Source organism: Chaetodon auriga, chromosome 16 (assembly GCF_051107435.1).
Source record: "Chaetodon auriga isolate fChaAug3 chromosome 16, fChaAug3.hap1, whole genome shotgun sequence".
Lineage (NCBI taxonomy): Eukaryota > Metazoa > Chordata > Actinopteri > Chaetodontiformes > Chaetodontidae > Chaetodon > Chaetodon auriga.
In genome coordinates this window covers 14,570,595-14,591,314 of record NC_135089.1, presented here as the reverse complement: position 1 = coordinate 14,591,314, position 20,720 = coordinate 14,570,595, and the positions used below count along the sequence as shown (strand labels likewise).

Below are 20,720 nucleotides of genomic sequence, written 5' to 3'. Positions count from 1 at the left end.
CTCTTGCATTTGAGCTTTGATTTGTAAGTTTCCCAACACTCCTGACAGTCTGATGATGTACAATTAGCTTGACACAAATTTTAGTTTATTTTTATTAATATTACTATATAAAAAACAGCACATATTCTGGTTTGAGAAGCTGGACAGCTGCATTTGAAAAGAAAATGGCTTAAATAGTTTGTTGGCTGTCAAAGTAGTTGCCAGGTAATTAGCTTCAGTTCTACCTGAACTCATCTAAACAAGAATGTCTTATTCTTAATTGATTTTTTACTCCACACTATGAGCTTTTCAAGTGGCCTGCTGTTTATCTCTTGCTGGTAAATCGCTGCTTGTCAGACAGTAACACGGCAACGTCAGCATTTATATTGGTAGCAAAGACCACAAGATGTAGTTGTTGCAACCTGAGGAGCTGTGGCTCTGCCTGAGAGATTTGCTTAAGTTTGCAGGGTCCTGCTAATGGTGGAGTTGGCAGTGCAGAAGAAGATTATAGCACACTGATGTCTACAAGCAGAGATCTGCATATAAAAGCAGAATCTGAAGAACAGATTTTAGTATTGGAAGCATTCTGGTTTCCACTTGTCGTCCACTCGAAGTCCGAGCAGTGTTGGCCAATCACATTAGATATCTGCTGACTACTCTGGAAGCATTGGCTGAATTGCCTCAGCCGATAGCCAATGGGTTCCAAGACTGACGGCACACTTAACCTAACTATTATATATACCTGTGTGGTTACGCATGATCTACTACTATATTACTACATGTGCCCAAATGGACTCTCAGAGACACACATTCACACTCACCCACACCCTTTGTAAGGGCCTTTTTCTGGATCATTAGTCTTCTGTATTTCCCCTTCTCCACTGCTGTCACAGAAGGAACCTAATTGCACTGAAACCTGAACTGTCAAAAAGCCACATCCTATATTCAGCACAACACAGGAACACACAGGGGAACCCGAGGGACAGACTCTAATGAAACCCAGCTTTATTAACATTTTCTTGACAAAGCCACTTGCCCTGAATGGAAGCCCCAGACAGGGGTTACAGCAGGAAAGGGCAAAACTGAGTATGTGAGTTTTATTAAAGGATACTGCAGACTTTTAATGTGCTTAAAGGTTAGACAAAGTAAATGATGGTGTGCTGCTGTTATCCTGCAGTCCCAAAGCACCATTTCATGCCAGTCTCCTTTATTCTATTGAGAGCTGTCCTCTCCTCTCCCCGAGTCACATACAGCCCTAAAGGCTGACACATGGTGGCATGTACATAGATTCTGCTTATTCTCTATTTCCTACACTTCCAGTCAAACAGAGTAACCAGAGAATCAACTGGCTTTTTTTTTTATGCTCTACCCAACATATCATGTGGTGGTGCTCGTTAATGATCCATTTGATTTGCATCCTTTTTTGTAATTTATGCTGTGTTCATTTTCAAGATCAGTGGCGAAAGCCCAAAATACCTCCAGTTTTACACCACAGAAACATCTCGTACATCAGCACCAAGAGGCTCACAGTGGGCGCTCACACAGGGTCACTGAAGAGGCTTCTGCCCTCTGTGGTAGCTGCAGTTAATTGAAGACAGATTATATCTCTGCCACTATAATGGCTGTTGTCTATTAGTATAATGATGATCCTCCATGCAGTCTCCTGTCTCAATTAGCTTGACATGATGTACTTGGTCTATTTGCACATAAATTGATCTTTTCATCTTATCACCCAGCAGTAATTAAAAGGAAGTTAACGTGTTTTTACAGGGGGATCAGTCAGTCATAATGTCCTCAAATCCTCGGCCACATTAGGAAAAGACACTCCTCATCCACTGAGTGTTTCAGTGACTCAATTATGTTTTTATCAGTGTATGCTACATCTTTATTAATTCTCCATGAGGGTGTCTCTGTCATGGACGCAGCCAAACATAATGAGTGTTTCAGCACACGGGATGACAATGTGGGTGTGGACAAGCAGCCAGGAAATATGCTGAAGGGTTGGAGGAGGAGGCGAGTTGTTAAAAGTTAAAGTTGTGATCCACACACACACACACACACACACACACACACGCACGCACGCACACTCTGCAGGTTGCTCATTAAGTGTGCTATAGGGAGTTGGTATGTGAACCTGCCTGGTGCTGCAGTGCTGTGCTGCAGAATGTGGAGGAAAGATGGGACAATCATTGCCAGAGGAATGTTCTACACCAGGTGAAGCAGATGACTGTGCTATTATAGTCTCCCTGTCAGGGAAGACTATAATAGGGAAGGCGCATAACTTTTTTAGTTTATTCCTCCAGAGTCTGTGGCAGCTCATGTACTGCATAAGCTGTTACTGCACAGCATAGTTGGCAACCTGTAGGTGGCGCAGTGTCGCAGTGGTTGTCACCTCACAGCAAGAACAAATTGGGTTTGATTCCCAGCCATGGACCTGTCCTTGTTTGCACGTTGATCTCATGGCTGTCTGCGGCTTTCTCTTACATTCAGTCCTTTTCAGGGGAGTCGGAGAATAAGTCATCTGTTTGATGGACTCGTGAAGGCAGTGTTGTCCTGCCATCATCCACTCAGTATTGTGAATTAGAAACACAACAGACTGAACTGACATGCAGTCTGTGCTTTAAGCTAAGCATCATGGTTGGGTCGTTGCTGACACTGTTCCATAGCCAGAAGTTATCATCAGAGTCTGCAGCACAAAGTGCAACGGCCGCAGTAATTTGTTGTTCAGCTGATCAGCAGTAAATAAACCAGCAGCTGCTTTAATAACAGATGAAGTGTGGTAGACTTTTGTCAAGCAAAGATGCCAAACATTCCTTCATCCAGCCTCTGCAATGTGACGATTTTATCTTTTTTTTATTATTATAATATATATTAGTTATTAATATTAGTTGTATGGTAGTGTGCAGAATTCTGTGCCTTGAAATGAAAAGCTTCATGGCGTGAATGAAGTTTGTTCATGCAGTGTCATTGTGTCACTTTCCTTGACCTGTAGCATGAAACAGTAAAGCCCCGTACTGCCTGTCACAAAGCACAGTTTCTGAGCCAAATAATCGCATGTTGTCGCTGAGGTCCATTTTGTGAAATGTACTGCTGGAATGTGCATTTCATGTTAGGAACTGTAGTAATAATATGGTAATTATGTTATTCCAGATCCCTCTTCTTAATTTCATGGCAGGAAATGAATTGCAAATTCTAAGTATGACCCAATGTGAAGTGTATTTTGTGCAAATGATGTATTTTGTGCCAGCAAGCATCATCTTGTGCCGTGAAATGAAGCATGAACCTCTTGCACAGGCTTACGTTTGTCCTTCCTGAACGTCCTTGAACAGCACACTGACTCATTTGTCTAAGTTAAGAAGACAAATACAGTAGAGAAATTACCCCCCCCCCCCCCCAAAAAAAGTAAGACCTCTGTTGATTTAAACAACCATGGATGCTGCTGTTGTGTAACTTTTCCCACCTTCCTGTCGAACGCATGTAAACACTCGTGTCTTGTTTTGACAGTTTGTTTTAGTGAAAGCCTCTCGCAGAGTACCCAGCGCTGCTGCCTGTGCCTCTGAGGTCATGGATTATTCATGGGATATGGAGGTACATGACGCAGTGCCATTGTGCGGCTCATATCCCCAGCGAGCGTGACAGGGCCGGCTGCATCGGGACAGCAGGAAAAGTTGTGTGCCTGGACTTGATAATTGTGACTGATCACTGGTGATCCACATCAGTCATCCAGTGAACTGATCTTCAGGCCTCTTGTGTTACTGTTATTTAAGGTAAAAGCATGGACACGGGCCTAACGATTGGTCAGTAGAGATTTCTAGTCTTTGTATTTTCCACCCAGTGATAAGCGAGCTGTCTCTGTCTCTGCTCTGCCTCTGACAGATTGTCTGCTCTTATTTTTGACACAGTCTGACAGGTAAAGTTGGTCACTGCAGAAATAAAGGCGCTTTATTTTGTTGTGGGTTTTCCTTGGGTTGAAGTGATGAAATAATTCTGTAATGTCTGTAGTGGGTGTTGGCAGTTTCTGAAAATAGTGGATTGAGCTGTTTCAGTTTTGAATCAACCAGCAATTACCACAAATAAAGTCGTTCAGAGTCATGATAGCTGTCAACCCCTTCATCGAGCCTGATTTGTGAATCGGTAAAACAGATGTATGTAGACGCCTAGGTGCAGCACAGAGAGGAGCTTTATTTTGTATTTTTCTGACATCACAGTTCATCACACATGCCGTACACACACACTACTGATCCGCTTAATTAACATGCACGTATATACACTCAGAGTCATTGATCTTGACACCCTCGCTAAGCCAACAGTTGGAGTTAGCAGTGACAAGGATCTCTGTTCATATGATACAGTATTCAGTTTTGGGACATAAGAAGGGAATCATAACAGCAAAAACAGCATCTTCTATGTGAACTCTTAGATTTTAGTTGTTTAAAATAAAAAATGGTGGGTGAGTATTACACAGACATCACTGGAGATACCAGAGTGAAAAGCTCAGTACAGTTCGAGTGCAGATCTGTCTGCCTCTATGAAATACTGCCTACTGTTGTACTGGCTTCATACTGACCATCTAATCTAATCTACAGGTATTTTCAGTGTATTGTGGCCTTTACTTGCTGTCTGATAATTCTGATTTTGTAAATTGCCTGGACATTTGAAGGAAAGAATAAAGAAGTGAAAAGTATACTGAATGGATACTCCTCTCATTTCTCTGTACTGACCCTCTTTCTATATCTGTGGGTGAAAACACATGACATGACAGCACAGACCTGACATTTGCCCGTCTGTTGCTTTTGTTAAGAAATGAAATTGGCCTGCCTTGCATTGGATGTTGAGTTGTGGTAACCCCCAAGGAATTGAGGTTTCATCCCTCTTCCTGCAGTTACCGTACCCCCAATATCGGTAGATCGCCATGTTCTTGAAGTTACGTGTGTGTGCACTCACTTGGTGGTTCTGTCCTCCTAATGAGGAAGAGGGTCTCTCCGGCCACTGACCACACCACTATGTCTGGTGGAGAGATGTCATGGCGGTCCTCTGGGACACAGGAGGCTGACTGCTAAGACATGAGTCAGAGCACAGCCTCAGATCTTCGGGCAGGGTCCCAGCTGGAGACGAAAGGTGACAGGGCTCCTCTGCCGTGGAGCCCGAGAGTCCGAGGCGTGGAAAACAGTGTTCAACTCACTTCTCAAAACCTTCGTCTTCTTTTTAAACAAGCCTGTTATTAGTTCTAGCACACAGTTTTATATCCATTTATCCTTTTTTATCTTTTTTGATGGGGATTTTATTCATTTTTATTATTATTATTATTATTATCTGTCTTTACTTGTCTTTCACTTTTCTGAATATGCAGCATTTCAGAAACAGGTGGGTTTCTTCCCTTTGTTGTGGCCCTCTTCCTTCTGTTCAGTCCATTTGTACTGAAAGCATCATTTTTTTCCCTTTGGCTTTCTCCATCTCCACCTTTTAGTTTGGCCATGAACAACTTTGTTTTCTATTTTCCACTAACACATCCTGCTCTCACAGTAAAGAGCTCATTTCTTATGCAGCATCATCAATACAATTTCATGTCCTGCATCTCTGCTTTATTTGTGACATTTGTATCTGCTTTTAGTCACCTTCAATGTCAAGTTTTCCAATCTAATTCTCTGGTCTGTTATTGTTTATCGTGCCTCACAGTACTGCCAATGGTTAGAATAGGGCTGATCACAGCACACAGCGTGATGAATTATGTGCTACTAACTGGTAGAGAACAATGGCTTAACAGCTGTGTGAAATAGTGGAGTTTTCTTGGTGGGCCAGCAATTTGGCCAGTGTGATACAATCACTTCTGTGCTTTTTATCTCTAATAAATAGATCATTTTTATGTGTTCCTTGTCCTTGCCTTTCTGTGCTGAGTTTAAAAACCTCTACTTTTTTTTTTCTTTTGTTTGGTTTTGCAGGAAATAGTTCAGAGTCACATTAAGACAAAAGGGGTGCGTTCGCGTTGACTTTACAGAGCAGAAATACATGGCCCTCAATTGTTTTGCAGCAGGGCCGTAATTATATTTTCAGATATGCTCAGAATGTCAGCTCACTCACTTACAAGTGTAGTCAGAAGTCCTTCACTCACATTATACTGAAGTTGTATTGTACTTGAGGAAAACAGACTGTATCCTCCCGTTCAACTTGAGTTCATTTAAAGTTGCTCCTGTGGGCAAATATCACACTTGTTCCGTCCAATCTATCTTTTCTTTAATTGTTTTCTTGTGTGTCCTTATTTTTAGAAGTTTGCAAAGTTTGCTGTTGACTTCCATCTGTAAAAAAAAAAAAAAAAAAAGAAAAAAGAAAACCGAATAGAATTTGTGCTGCCTCATGGCGCACCTGGTCTGTCAGGTTAGGTAAGGACACCTGCGTTAACTCCGTCACTGCTTGCCTCTGTGCTCCTGACACCACGCTCTTAGTGATTGCACACACGCACAGCAGACCGTCACACTCTGCCCTACGTGGTGTGTTTTTGTGTGTCTTTGTGTATCTTTTGGGGTGGGGGGGTGGTAAGGGATGGAGTGCTCTGGGGCGGCTGTTTGTGATTGACCTGATTATGGAAAACAGCCCCTGGCATTGCTCCCAGAGGGAACAGGGATTGTGGCATCTTCATGAAAAATATTCCTGTTGTGCCGGCTTCTGTCACAAGATGCCTGTGGATAAAGCCCAGCTATGGCAGGCTGCCAAGAGGGAGAGAGAGGGACATTTTAAAGAAGGAAAGGGAGGGATGGTGGGAGATTGATGATGAAGAGGAGATAGACTTATGCAGCTTTCGCGTCATGTCAGATTTATGGTTGGATATTATTGATGTTAGCATCCTAGTGGTAATCACGGTCGGAGTATGTGCGATGTTTTAAGCAGGCTCTGATATTCCCCACTTTCCATCTGGCTCTGTGGAGGTGAGTCAACAAAGGTGGCAAACAAAGGAAACATTCATGATAGTAAAAGCCCACAATTTTAGTAATTTTCATATCAATACATTCAAATTCACTCATTCAATTTACTGTATTTATCAAAGAGTGACACTTTGTTTATGCTTGATTTTGAACTGATTGAAAATGGTTTTGTTGTTTTCTAATGTTAAACATGTATATGGATGAATGTACTTTAGGAGTAGCATCATGCACACCTGTAGACCTAAATATGGCTGTCGTGAGCTGGCTACATTACAGAAACAACGCAGTGTCATTGCATTGTTTGGTTCTTTTAAGAGTAGCAAACTGAATCTGTAGATGGGATATAATCCTGTCTACAATCTATAGATTACTCCTTACCTATACATTGAAATGCAATCCTTTTCTAAGTGTTGTGATCAGTGCTGTGCTCAAAGCGGATGCAGCAAAACAACACCGCCCCTGAACACTGAACAATAATCTCTTCCACCCATAATCCTAATTTCAGTCTGAGCATCACAGAGGAAAAACACAACCTTACCCTTCAGCGTGCAGAGGACACAAGTAACGAGCTACAGAGAGAGGCACCAAGCCAAAGGAAGGAGGGCCGCCAGGAAGTGTTGGAAAGCACCATTAATCTGCTCTGCCATCCTGTAGACAAGAAAAAGTGTGGTCCAAAGAGATGTACTGACCACACAAGTTTGGACTCTCAAAGTCTTACTTTTGATTAATAATAATGGACTGTTGCACTGTTGGCGTGTTTTGGGTTTTGTTGTCCTGGACAGGTCAACAGAGGTGAACCTGCTGGTTTGCTCCAATTATGAGGGTATCACACAGCTCCAGTTTAAGCTTTTGCCAAGGTGCTGAAGTGCTGATGTCATGTTTGTTTTGGGGAACAGCGGACTAGCTCCTCATTTGTGCAAGGATCCTTAATCATTGTGGCTGTCTGGGAGCTGTTAGTGTATATATAACCCCAAACCCTAACCCCCGAACAGCACTTGCTTTTGTAAATGCGTGTGCTTTTATAGACAAAGTGAGGTTGCCAAACGAGAGAGCGAACTCAAATAGGTTTGACTGGTCCCTCGAGTTTTCTTCTCTGTATGGGTTCATGTAAGTCCTGGTTCTCTTAACGGTACGTTTGTGTGATATCTATCACCTCGAGTATGATTTCAAAACCAAAAGATGCTGAGATCGTTAAAAAGATTGAAGACCCCAGTGTGTCAATTTAGTTTTCATGTACAAATATATTTATGTATAAATGTCTTGTGTATAAATAAATTTAGTAGTTTAGGCCATTGTTTTAATCCTGCTCTAAGCCATCATTTCATTTTCATTCACTTCATTTAGTTTTCTTTTCTGTCTCTCACGCCGACTCACACAAACAGCGCCGTTGTTCACACTCCACTGCTGTTATGATACCTGCCAGAGGCCAGGCAGTCCTGCACCTGCACTGAATTTGACTGGTGCGACAGACGGATACGGCGTTAAGAAAGCTCCAACTGTCACTGAAACAATCTACAGAAATCCTGGGCCCTCACCAACGCCACCCCACTCCATGCAGGGCTCACCCACCCAAACACAGCCAGACAGCTAAGACCTACTTTGTTAAAGGAAGCAAGCAGGTTAAAAAAAACATTCAGCTCACTGTCACCAAACAGACAAGCATCATCGGTTTGCTAATGTTAAGTAACATTAACGCTTAAGCTGAAGACTTTAAAATGTCTTTGGTTCCTGGCGTGTTAGCTTAAAGTCTGCGAGTTGGCAGTAAATGTTGGCTGGCTAACGTTGGCAGTAAATATTTGTTACTGTAGCTCATGCTAATGTTACCGCCTACATGTGGGCCTTGCATACTGGTGGTTGGATGAAATCATCAGTGGGTGTTCAGTGCCATTCATTAACATTACTGAGCTCAATGCACCAAGTGAAGAAAGCTTTTTAAATCCCAACTCCAGAACATTTTATTGCAGTGATGTGGTGCCGGGTAGTCAAGTCTATGATTTTATTTCAAGCCCAAAACATCAGCAGAACTCAATTTGGGGAAGAAATAAAGCATGCCAAACTTTTCAACTGCAGTTATTTCCAGAAGTGCATCAGTAAAGAAGGAATATTGCACTCGTTTTGGCTCTTTTGACAGTACTTGGAGCTCCCAGTCTGTAATTCTGTGAAACACCTGAGGCTGTGGCATGTGCTGCATGCACAGGGAGAAGTTTGCCCTGAGGGCCTTCTGGCAGGAGGCTTTCTGGCTTTCTAGCCCTATTCTATACATATACAGGTAATTGCACACCTCTTTTTGGAACAGCAATAGTATGCTTTTTATTAACTCATGTTGGCACAAGATGGCTATTGTAGATACAACAATGGCTGTCACAGTTTGAATGTGTATCAATATGTATCCCAATTATACACTGCAATGTTCATATTGAACAAGTACAAACAACATTGTGGTTCTTACTCTTAAAACAGTCCAAAGTAATCTGTCCCCTGATAAGTAATTAGATGCTTACTCATCCGACAAACAACATGGAGACGTTAAAGAAATAGCGGCATGGTTTTGTGTTTTCTTCTTCCTGGAGGAAGGCCATTTTTTTTGCATATACTTAGACTAATGCTTGTTGGGTGATACTCTGGAGGGGGAATTTCCCCTGTCGGGAGGAAATCAATTATTCATTCAGTGGCATGGAGGGTTGAGCACCACTCTGACAGCTGCAGAAGTAGCTCTGAGATTAAGGACAAGTACAGATGGATGTGTGTCTCATGTATATTCTGTTTCACCAGGCAAGAAAGGCTCCTTTTGTCCTCCTGCCAAACAACCACTGGCCCTCCATTGGCAGCAAGTGGATTATGCCAGTTATACTTGTTGTAATTATAAATGAATGAAGAGGTCATGGGCAGTACAGCGGGCCGAAGTAAAGCTAATAAGGTTTAAATGAAGCATTAAGATATTACTCATAGCACCTAAAACGTGGGAATTGGATCAGAATTGAGGAGAAAAGTGTACAAAACTATGAAACAAAAGACATTCTGCTGTTTTCTGAGAGATACAGGATGTTGTTTTGAATCCAAGTCAGCACTTTATAAATCTCTTTCCCCCCACTCTCCTCTCTGAACTATAAAATGCTCAAAATCCTGAAAAATAAAGTCATATCTCAGCATTTTTGTAGCGAGCGTCATATGATCCAATAAAAGGATACTGATGGTTTGCGAAAATGATACTATAAAACACTCGAATATCACTTTTCCTATTTGTGCAAATAATCACTTTGCCATTAAAAATGCATTTCTCTGAACAACATTCATCAACAGATTGCCTGTGTCACCAGTATTATATTTTTTCAGCAAAAAAGTGCTCTTATTCAGCATCAGTGGGACAGTTTAATTTCTCTCACTCCTACATAGAGTTTTTGTTTGTTTTTCTATTCTCTCGTCATGAATTTTTCATCAGCCACTCGATGAGACATTTTATGTGTTTGGTTTATAAAGCACAGTAAGCAGTCTTGGGGTAGGGGACATTTTCTACTGTCCCATCGCTACAGTGATTTCTCAATACAGGAGGCAGGGCCTGTTGGTAACTTAGTCTGTTTACCCCTGCTCTGTCACTTCTGGCCTGTCAGTATGAAGTCACAACAGTTTAAATAAACCGGACAAAACTTACTGCCGATGGACTCTGCAGAACCAGAGATGGTTGTTCATTCAAATGTCATCGGCTAAATATGACCACAGCTATCAGACACTACCTGACTTTTCCTCTAGTGCTACCATGGTGTTGAGGCTTTTTATAGAAATATTTCAAGTATTTCAACTGTTGGATAGATTACCATGACATTTTGTTGGCCTGTTCATGGTCCCCAGAGGAGGAATTGGATTAACTACGATTCCTGACCTTGCATGTAGCGCAAGTAGCTCAGTTGTGTGTGCTTTACCTCCATGTCATTCCAAGGACAGCAGTCTTGACAACGAAACTTCCAAAAAACTGTCAGGTGTGATGAATTTACATTGTGTATCATCCAGAAGAAGAGTGAACGAAGAGGAGCGCAATGTGGTGGACAGAAATCACCTCATATCTGACCTTTCCTCTTAAGCTAATTAGAATTGGAGTGCATGTGGACACAAACCAATTATAGCAGAGGTCAACAGATTGGCTGTTATCTGGCTATGCCAAAAACACACCTGACAAGAACTGGGCCAAGATTTAGGTCAGCGGGAAAAAGACCCGATTCGGACTAATGTGCTCTGCAGGTTAACGAGGCCGGGTGGATGTGGTGGAGGAAGTCGATTTTTTTTTTTTTTTTTTTTCTCCAGCAGCCACTGAGGAAAAGATCATACCGTGTATATGTGCATCTGTGTGGACATGTGGGTGTGTGTTTCTGTGTTTGTGTGTGACAACAGAAAGTTCTCAACAGAAAGATTTTGCTCTGAAATCTAAGCCCAGATGTGCTACACAAGCTGTCTGTAATGGCTGGGGTTGAGCTAAAGTTTGTCTGGTGTCTGGGGAAAACCCTATTGATGTGAAGTCATCCCCTTACCTCAGAGGTAGAGAATGGAAACCAATTTGTGGGACACATGACCCGACTGTGGTGGGACTGAACGACCTCGCTAACAATAAAGGGAAGACCTTCAGACCCTGCAACCTCTAATGCGAGAGGTGTCAGCTGTGATTCATTTGCAGGGAAGCTGCATAGACCAAGATGTATGACCTCAGCAGCCACCTTCTGTTGACAGAAAGCTATGTGTTTACAATATACTTTGTAAAATGTGTGTACTCACAGTGTGTGTACATGTATCGGTGTCCTCAGTGTGCTTCCAGAACTTCTCCTGAACTTCACCACCGTTAGATTCTTCACTAAAGAAAGGTGCGTTTTCACTTCCTCTGTCTGGCATGAACTCGGGGTGAGAAGTTCAACTCCCACATACAGATGGGCTGTTTCTGTGGCAGTGACAGAGCACAAGGTGCTCATGATACACATTGGTGAGCTTTCAAAATGAATGGATGCTAATGGAGTCAAATAATTCATTTGAAATTCACTGGCTTACACTATGCTATGGAATTCTATTGATTATTTAAGTGGGACAAAGTCTGACTTCACTGCAATTATGCAGCTGATTTTGTGAGACATTCACTGAGCAAAAATATAAATGCAACACTTTTGTTTTTGCTCCCATTTTTCATGAGCTGAACTCAAAGATCTAAAACATTTTCTATACACACACACACACACACACACAAAAAAAAAAACATTTATCTCAAATATTGTTCACAAATCTGTCTAAATCTGTGTTAGTGAGCACTTCTCCTTTGCCGAGATAATCCATCCCACCTCACAGGTGTGGCATATCAAGATGCTGAATAGACAGCATGAATATTGCACAGGTGTGCCTCAGGCTGGCCACAATAAAAGACCACTCTGAAATGTTCAGTTTTATCACACAGCACAATGCCTCAGATGTCGCAAGTTTTGAGAGAGTGATTGGCATGCTGACTGCAGAAATGTCCACCAGAGCTGTTGCCTGTGAATTGAATGATCATTTCCCTACTATAAGCCGTCGCCAAAGGCGTTTCAAACAATTTGGCAGTACGTCCAACCGGCCTCACAACCGCAGACCACGTGTAACCACACCAGCCCAGGACCTCCACATCCAGCATGTTCACGTCCATGCTGGAGGAGGTGAACATCTGAGACCAGCCACCCAGACAGCTGCTGCAACAATCAGTTTGCATAACCAAAGAATTTCTGTCAGAAACCGTCTCAGGGAAGCTCATCTGCATGCTCGTTGTCCTCATCGGGGTCTCGGCCTGACTGCAGTTCATTGTCGTAACCCACTTGAGTGTGTAAATGCTCAAATTCGATGGGGTTTGGCACGTTGAAGAGCTGTTCTCTTCACGGATGAATCCTGGTTTTCACTGGTTTCACGTGGTGGTGGGGTTATGGTATGGGCAGGCGTATGTTATGGGCAACGAACACAGGTGCATTTTATTGATGGCATTTTGAATGCACAGAGATACCGTGACAAGATCCTGAGGCCCATTGTTGTGCCATTCATCCCCGACAATCACCTCATGTTGCAGCATGATAATGCACGGTCCCATGTTGCAAGGATCTGTACACAATTCCTGGAAGCTGAAAACATCCCAGTTCTTGCATGGCCAGCAAACTCACCGGACATGTCACCCATTGAGCATGTTTGGGATGCTCTGGATCGGTGTATACGACAGTTCCTGCCAATATCCAGCAACTTCGCACAGCCATTGAAGAGGAGTGGACCAACAGTCCACAGGCCACAATCAACAACCTGATCAACTCTATGTGAAGGAGATGTGTTGCACTGGCAAATGGTGGTCACACCAGATACTAACTGGTTTTCTGACCCCACCCCATTAAAGCAAAACTGAACATTTCAGAGTGGCCTTTATTGTGGCCAGCCTGAGGCACACCTGTGCAATATTCATGCTGTCTAATCAGCATCTTGATATGCCACACCTGTGAGGTGGGATGGATTATCTCGGCAAAGGTGAAGTGCTCACTAACAGATTTAGACAGATTTGTGAATAATATTTGAGATAAATGTTTTTTTGTGTGTATACAGAAAATGTTTTAGATCTTTGAGTTCAGCTCATGAAAAATGGGAGGAAAAATAAAAGTGTTGCGTTTATATTTTTGTTCAGTGTATATGGTGAGGACCTTGTCAGAATAAATCACCATGTTTAAACCCACCTGATGTTTCGTTATGTAGCTTCAAATGTCAATTCTAGACTCATCTATTGGCCTGAACTGTGTTGGGCTGAATCTCATTAAAAGCTGTTATGAGAAACACTGAATTCAGAGGAATTTACTGTAGATACGTTGTGTGGTCCCTCACCTATTTAAGACAGATCAAAAATTCAGCAGTTAAATCAATTTGACTGGTAGATCATATATGCTCTTAAATTGATTGGTTCAAAGCGTAGAGTTACTGCTCAGTGCAGCTGTTTTCTAGTGATGCTTCTAAGAGAGATGCAGATTGGTTGATGAAACAAGAAGCCATATTACAGAAAATAATTTTTCAACATCGGTTTTGCTGTCTCTTGGCTGCAGGGAAGATTTTTAATGAGATGACAAGATTTATTTTGGTTTTCTTGGTGCCTCCTGGTGGTTGATTTGAAGGTGCTGCTTTCTATGGACTTAAAGGCACCAGAAAATGGACTTTATGTATTGTGTTGATTGCACATCAGTTGTTTTTGTTGGCCAGCTTTTTGTTACACCTTGCCCACTTCTAGTAGCCTGTTTGTTCATGTTGGCTACCATCTCGATTTTCTCAGGCAACGAAGTTGATCTTAAACCTGTAATTACTGATTTTTGGCCACTTGGGGGCGGTGCAAACAAGCTGACATATCATCATGTTATCGCCTATGAACTTGTTAGCAAACAGTTGCCTTTTTACCCATCCAGCAGAAACAGAGCAACGTTATCATTCATTTGGAGTCATGTCTCTGGCTACAAGAATCTTATTTAGCTACTAAATGCTCCATTATGTTCACCAGCTAGTTGCTAACATTGTCCGGCTGCCCCTTTGGTGCAGAGCTAATAACATAGAGTAGGTTTTTACTGCTTTTTTACTGAGAAAGGCTGCTTTCTGCTGTCCAAAACAATGCTGATGTGAGCAGTGAGAACCAAACCAGTGAAGGTGCAGGCTGTAAAACCACAACAGTGAGTTAAAAAAAAATGCTAAAACACTCAGTGGAACTGAGCGAACCTGCAGAATTCTCTGTCGTTTAATCATTATGAGCTACGCCTTTCCCATTGAACAAGTCATGTGATCCATTCATATAAAACTATTGATCATAGAAACCAAATTGAATGGTTCAACTTGCAAACTTGCATCACAGACTGTATTAAATCGTGGCTCCCTCACGTGTCCAATAGAGACCACATTTCATTAAGTCTGTATGTGCAAAGTTTCAGACTAAATAAATGTGTTTACACCTGTGTATGATTCAAGTATCACAATTTATTACAAAAACTAGAACTTTTTTATCTGTCGGTGTCGCCATGCTTTAAGCATATAACAATACAGTATAAAATCTCAACCCAAAAGTAGGATAGTAAAAGCAAAGATCATAGATGCTGACGCAGCATTTACAGAAGTTAAGACATGCTGTTAACTGTACAGAGAACATTCCCACTCAAGTACAAACATCTGCAAAATGCGCCATTATCATCAATGAACTGCATTTTACAATGAACAATCTGATCCAGTCTCATTCAGTGTTACAAGAAACACCTCTTTTGAAATAAATTTACAAGAAAATAAACCGAAAACACTCTGCAAATCATAATGAATGTGCTGAGATTTTTTTTTCAACAGCCCAAGGCACTCAGGCTCGAATGTTGGCAATAAATACGTCATTCTTTACACAAAATCACGTCAAGCAGGTGGTGGCAGAGAAAGAATAGTGAGAGAGAAACAACGTCATCTTATTTCATGACCTCTTGAAGAACGCATCCCTTTTAAAGAAGTCCACCTTGTCCCTTTTTCACAGTGAAAATCCCTGGCAGTCAAGACGGAAAAGACGTTTTGGAGAAGTCAGTCGATTTTGTTGAATTGCGTGACTTCTCTTTGCTAAAAACTACACGACCTCGCACTGTGCTTTGATGCTGGCTTGTCATTTTGGTCTCCGAGAGCATCCTCTGCTCTGCGGAGCGGCATCAGCTGCTTTTTCAAATGAAACCACGAGTAGGCCTGATGTGCAGTCGAGGGCCACAGGATGCCAAAGTGTCCTCTTCCAGTGACCTGTCCCCCCCACACGAGGATGTGGTGAAAATCTATCGAGTGTCCACGTATTATGTTTTCAGATATCTATTACAAATCCAGATGCTATTCACTGAAATAATCGCCTCCTGATCTTTCAGACTAGTTTACTGATGCTGTGACAGAGTGGCTTTAACAAATGCATTGATCTTCTCCTCCCTGCACTTCAGTTGAGCTGGCGACAAGCTTCGAATGTCCACTTGGAGGCACCTCCGTAAATTTCAAGGCTCGTCTCCATCCAGGCAAAAACGTTGCCCACTTGTGCTTTGCTGCTGCAAGTCGCTAGATTGTAAATCTCTCCGACTGATAGTTTCCGATCCCAGATGTGAAAATTCGCCAGGTCTCCAACAAAAGCTTGAGTGGCGTCAAATCCCCCTCCGAGCGTGTCCTGTGGTGAAGACAAATAGATTTAATCAAGGATGATCTGATTTTTTTCGCCTCGGGCTGCTTCATGGAAAGAAAATTGCCCCTGTGGATTTTTTCTTTCTTTCTTTTCTTTCTTTCTTTCATTCTTTCTTTTTTTTTTTGGACTGATTACATTGAATGAAGGTCGTGCTTCTTCAATCTACTGGGATTCTTGATGAGATCCAGTTAAAGATCTAATCACCTTATTAAACCTGTTCCTTAAATTGGAGCGAGGATTCGTTTGATTCTCTGTCACAGTGAAAGGGAAAAATGACTTTTCCTTTCATGACATACACTGGTTCTATTTAACAAACTGATATCTGCATTATGTCCAGCCTTCATCATCCTCTCCTCTTGTACATTAATCATTGCCCTCGTGGAACGGGAAAGCATTTGAAGCAGATGTGTGTTGTGTTTACCTGCTCTTGCCCCAGGATTAGCAGGCCCTGTGGTTTGATGGGATGATATGGAGCCAGATTCTCTCCACTCCCCCTCTTTACTCCATCTTGGAAAGCTTCCCAAACACCGTCACGAGTGGTCCAGGTTACGCAGATGTGATGCCACTTTCCGTCATTGATGAGGAAAGGCAGTTTTGCAACCTGGAAGGAGATGGATGTGAATGTCTGCAGCAATAAACAAAAAAAAAAAAAAAATCCCTGCATGACACTTCCACTGTGTTCTAGACATACCTTGTCATTTATCAGTATCTCCATTGGGTTGTTTCCCCACTCTATGAGGACCAGCTCGTTGGCTTGACCCGGAACTGCGTAGGAGAAAGGTGTGCCCACTCCTGGGGACGCGTTGGATTTGAGCCACATGCACACGGTGAGGGCGTACATCTCCGGCAAACTCTTCTTCACTTTGGCGTACATGTAGTTGGTTCTCAGTGGGAACGTGAGCTGGAATTTATCCAGAGGCCTGTTCTCTCTTTGACCTGTGTGGAGGAAACAGAGTCTGCCTCAGACACTTTGGAGAGGACGGTGCGTTTCTGTCAGAGTTTTTTTCACGTTAAACACAGATACATCGCGGCCAACGCACACACCCTGGGGATTTACATAGGAATTATACATTACACAACAAATCCACAATCGTGACGCTCCAGATTTGCTTTAATCTCGCGTGAGGAGTCTATCACAGGACTACCGGCGATGTCAACCTTCGCCTCTGGTTTTTTTTTTTTTTTTTTTTTTTTTTTAGCTACCAGATGTGTCCCTAACCGAGGGCGCACAGTGCGTGGTTTTAAGTTCCCAAATGGCTCACAGAGCAAATGCAGGGATGGCTCGTTCACTGCGTGTTTGAAATGGTTTAATCTGCATGAATTAGAGCAGGAAACTGCCCAATATACCGGACTGCTCCAGCTTTGAGCGGATGAGCGAAACATTAAATCGACTGCTGAGGTCAGAAAAGCTTGTAATGCCAAACTACGCAAAAGAGGGATTTTTTTTTTCTTTCAGTTTCCGCCCTCACTGCGATCTGATACCTTGTCTTGATTGATGATAGTACTCGTTCCTCGGCCCCTGCACACATCCTTCCATCCACTTCACTCAGCCACCAAACCCTCCCACATCCCCTTTCACTTTTTTGCGCCCTCGCCCGTCACGTCCTCCGCTCCCAGCTACCTTTCTCCAGGTCGGTGATCCTCTGGTGGAGGGATGTGAGGGTGGACTCCACTCTGCCGCGCTGCTCCGTCTCGTTGCGGAGTCCGGGCTTCCCCTCCTCGATGCTGTTCACCCGGGACAACACCTGCTTCTCCAAGTCGTCGATTTTACTTTGGAGCAGGTCTTTGAGGCTGTTCGCCTGCACCGAGTTGTTACTTCTGCTGAATTGCTGTCAGGGGGGAAAAGAAGCGTTTAGCTCAGGGTAAAGAAGGGTTTTGACTGGGCATGATTACAGATTGAGGCTTTTTTCAAGGCTTGTTGCGGTATAACTGGGCAATCGACTTAATTCATAGCACCAAACGTTTTCTTTTTCTCTACTTGTGCGCGCACATATTTTAATTTAATATTTTTTATTTCAATATTTGTTATTACTATATTAATCAGCAAAAGTAGTGTTAATTTGCTCGACGGAGCTTTGCGCAGAGTCACCCAAAGTGCGGAAAAATGTCCCCAGACGCAGCAGCCTACCTCCAGGTTTTCTAGTCTCTGCTTCAGCGACTGTAAAGTCTGTGATAGTTGCGTCAAAGTGTCAGCGGGGCCCCTCGACACGTCCCCCATTGTGTTTTTGGTCCCAGCTTCTTTCCTCCTGCCGCCGGGCCGCGCGTCCCCGGGCTCGGCGCCGCTCTGGCTCTCGCAGCGAGCCAACTTTGAAGTCAGTTCTCTGATAGTCTCTTTTTGGTTCATGATGGTCTCTTTCTGCTGCAAAACCGTCTCCCGCAGCTGCATGACAGTGGTCTTCAAGTCCTCCCCCGGCACACTGTTCTGCAGGGTGGCTGCGCATATGTCCACATCCTTGGGTACGGACGTGCAAATGAACTGCGTCTGTCCGCCGAAGTCTTGACATGAACTTTCCAAAAGCAGGCACGAAAATAGAAAAAGTCTCCAACAGATTCCGTTCTTGGCGGCCTGCATGTCTGCGTCTGTGCTGGGTTGTGATTTTTGTTTGGGTTGATGAGCCGCAGTGACTTCGCGCCTGTGTCCCCTTCTTGTTGTAACCCGTCTGTGGAAGTGCAGCCGTTTTTATACAGCGAGCGGGTTCTGCGCAGAGCTGGTTCACTGCATCACGACCGGAGGGGAGGGAATCGCGCCGTCCCTGTTTAATCGGCTCCAGAAGCAGCGTCACATTCAAGAGATGAAACCCATTTTGCTTTCAGGCTCCCACATGTTAAATCTTTCATCACTTCGACTATTTGTCATTTCTCGCTGTGTATTATTCATCTGGAAAACGCGCATTTGTAGGCGGCGGGGAGAGGGGTTGCTTGCGTGGCGGGGTGCCAAGAGAGCCAGCTGTGTTTGTTTTGTTTTGCGCACGGAGAAAACTCTCTCTCTCTCTCTCTCTCTCTCTCTCTCTCTCTCTCTCTCTCTCTCTCTCTCTCTCTCTCTCTCTCTCTCTTCCTCACACACACACACACACACACACGCACAGACACACAGACACGCAGTAGGTGTGGATGCAGATCAGAAGTTGCAGCAATTTGTGGTCGGCAGAGTCCCCGCCGATTCAGCACCAAGGACAGATCCGACCACATCACATCACGGCAGAGCGCAGAGGAGCGGCTCTGCTGTGGATGCTGCTGAGTTTCCAGCTGTTCTTGGTACCTTTTTCTTTCTGTCCGGCTCAACCGCGACAAGTGTGCCGCCTCACTTTGTCTGAACATAAACACTTTTTTATTCCTCCTTGCTTTTCTCTCTGATCAGACATGTTTATTTGATAACTAACTGTAAATCCAAAATGAAAAGGCTTGGATTATATTTCTGGTCAAGCACCCCCCCACCCCCACCCCCTCCTCACACACACATTATTCCCTCTGTTGCAGTGGCGATCTGTTCTCCACATCACTGTTATAATCATCTCAATTATTCAGTTTCCAAAATGGTAATCTGTCCCCGAGCAATTTACCCAATCTATTATTCACGAAGGACAATTTTATTATTTTTCGTTGCCCACTCAGCTCTTATTTATTCAGTCAATGTTGAAAATAAAATGAAAACATTCTGAATAAATAATGAAAACACATTGGCTCTCAGATTAGAATTGACTTCTTCTGAGAGACGAACACCAGGAGATGCACGCAGTGGGAGAGATGAAGGTGTTCATGTGACAAAAGGACATTAGATGGGGGAGGTTAGATAGGTCATGGCTTAATTACTGTCATCTACAGGAGCTCTGGAAAGCTAAATGGTTCATAGCTGCAGGTGCCTTTTTCCAGGTTCGACATTCACACTGAATGACCCATTCAATTGTTTTCAGGAAGAAGAACTTCATTTCAACGTTGCGAAACCTACCGAGATGATAATCAGAGCTGGTGCCATATACTGTATTACAGTAGCAGCAGGGTGGAACGATTAAGCAACCAAATGGTGCAGAGAGAGATTTAAACTAAATCCTGCTCTCGAACATTTCCACCATTCATCTCAAAGTTGTTGTCTCCATTATGTTTTGTCACTACATGGCAGCCTGTTGATTTTGGGAAGTCGCTGTGCGGTGCGGTAATCTTGAAGCACATCAGACAAAGTAAAGAGCGTTATGATATGTGACATAACTTGTTTATATTTTGTCTCTTGAACATCTCCTGCGGATTATGGTCCATTTTTAATGATGCAACAACATCTAAGAGGAATGAAAAGGGAGAGAGGTTTAGGGACTTTGCTCTCGGTCCGTAATCCAAAGTTGATGGACTGTTTTTGATATGATGAAAAACAAAAAATGAAGCTTACAGGTGTGAGCGAAAGCAATTTCTTTTGAGCCTTTTAGTGCGGCATGAAATTCATAAGAAAAAGTGGATTTGAGGTGATGTAACTGTCCAGGTTTGTGTAACTCTTGCCGGCGCGCTTATCTCAAGGGTTGAATGAGGTGAAATGCAGGTCCAAGGTCAGCAGCAAGAAGCCCTACGCTTGGTCCGAGCAGGGACACAGGCAGTGAATGTGTAGAGCAGTAACAGCAGCACAGACTCAGAGTGATGCTTGTAGCTGCTTTGCC

General features: G+C 43.2%; 1 protein-coding gene across 1 annotated transcript; it reads right to left on the bottom strand.

Annotated features, from left to right (window-relative positions):
• Positions 1–14,856: 14,856 nt before the first annotated feature.
• On the bottom strand, positions 14,857–19,035 carry nptx1l (neuronal pentraxin 1 like). The gene is made up of 5 exons (XM_076752956.1): positions 18,209–19,035; positions 17,702–17,909; positions 16,772–17,016; positions 16,502–16,681; positions 14,857–16,065 (listed from the first exon to the last, which is right to left on the bottom strand). The coding sequence occupies exons 1-5, from the start codon at positions 18,650–18,652 to the stop codon at positions 15,844–15,846; spliced, it is 1,299 nt and encodes a 432-aa protein (XP_076609071.1). The 5' UTR covers positions 18,653–19,035; the 3' UTR covers positions 14,857–15,843.
• Positions 19,036–20,720: the final 1,685 nt, after the last annotated feature.

Coding starts and splice junctions, on each gene's coding strand:
- nptx1l (XM_076752956.1), bottom strand. CDS start 18,652: ATGCAGGCCGCCAAGAACGGAATCTGTTGGAGACTTTTTCTATTTTCG. Junction 17,017..17,701: donor GATCACCGACCTGGAGAAAG/GTAGCTGGGAGC, acceptor TCCTCCACACAG/GTCAAAGAGAGAACAGGCCT. Junction 16,066..16,501: donor TAATCCTGGGGCAAGAGCAG/GTAAACACAACA, acceptor TCTTCACCACAG/GACACGCTCGGAGGGGGATT.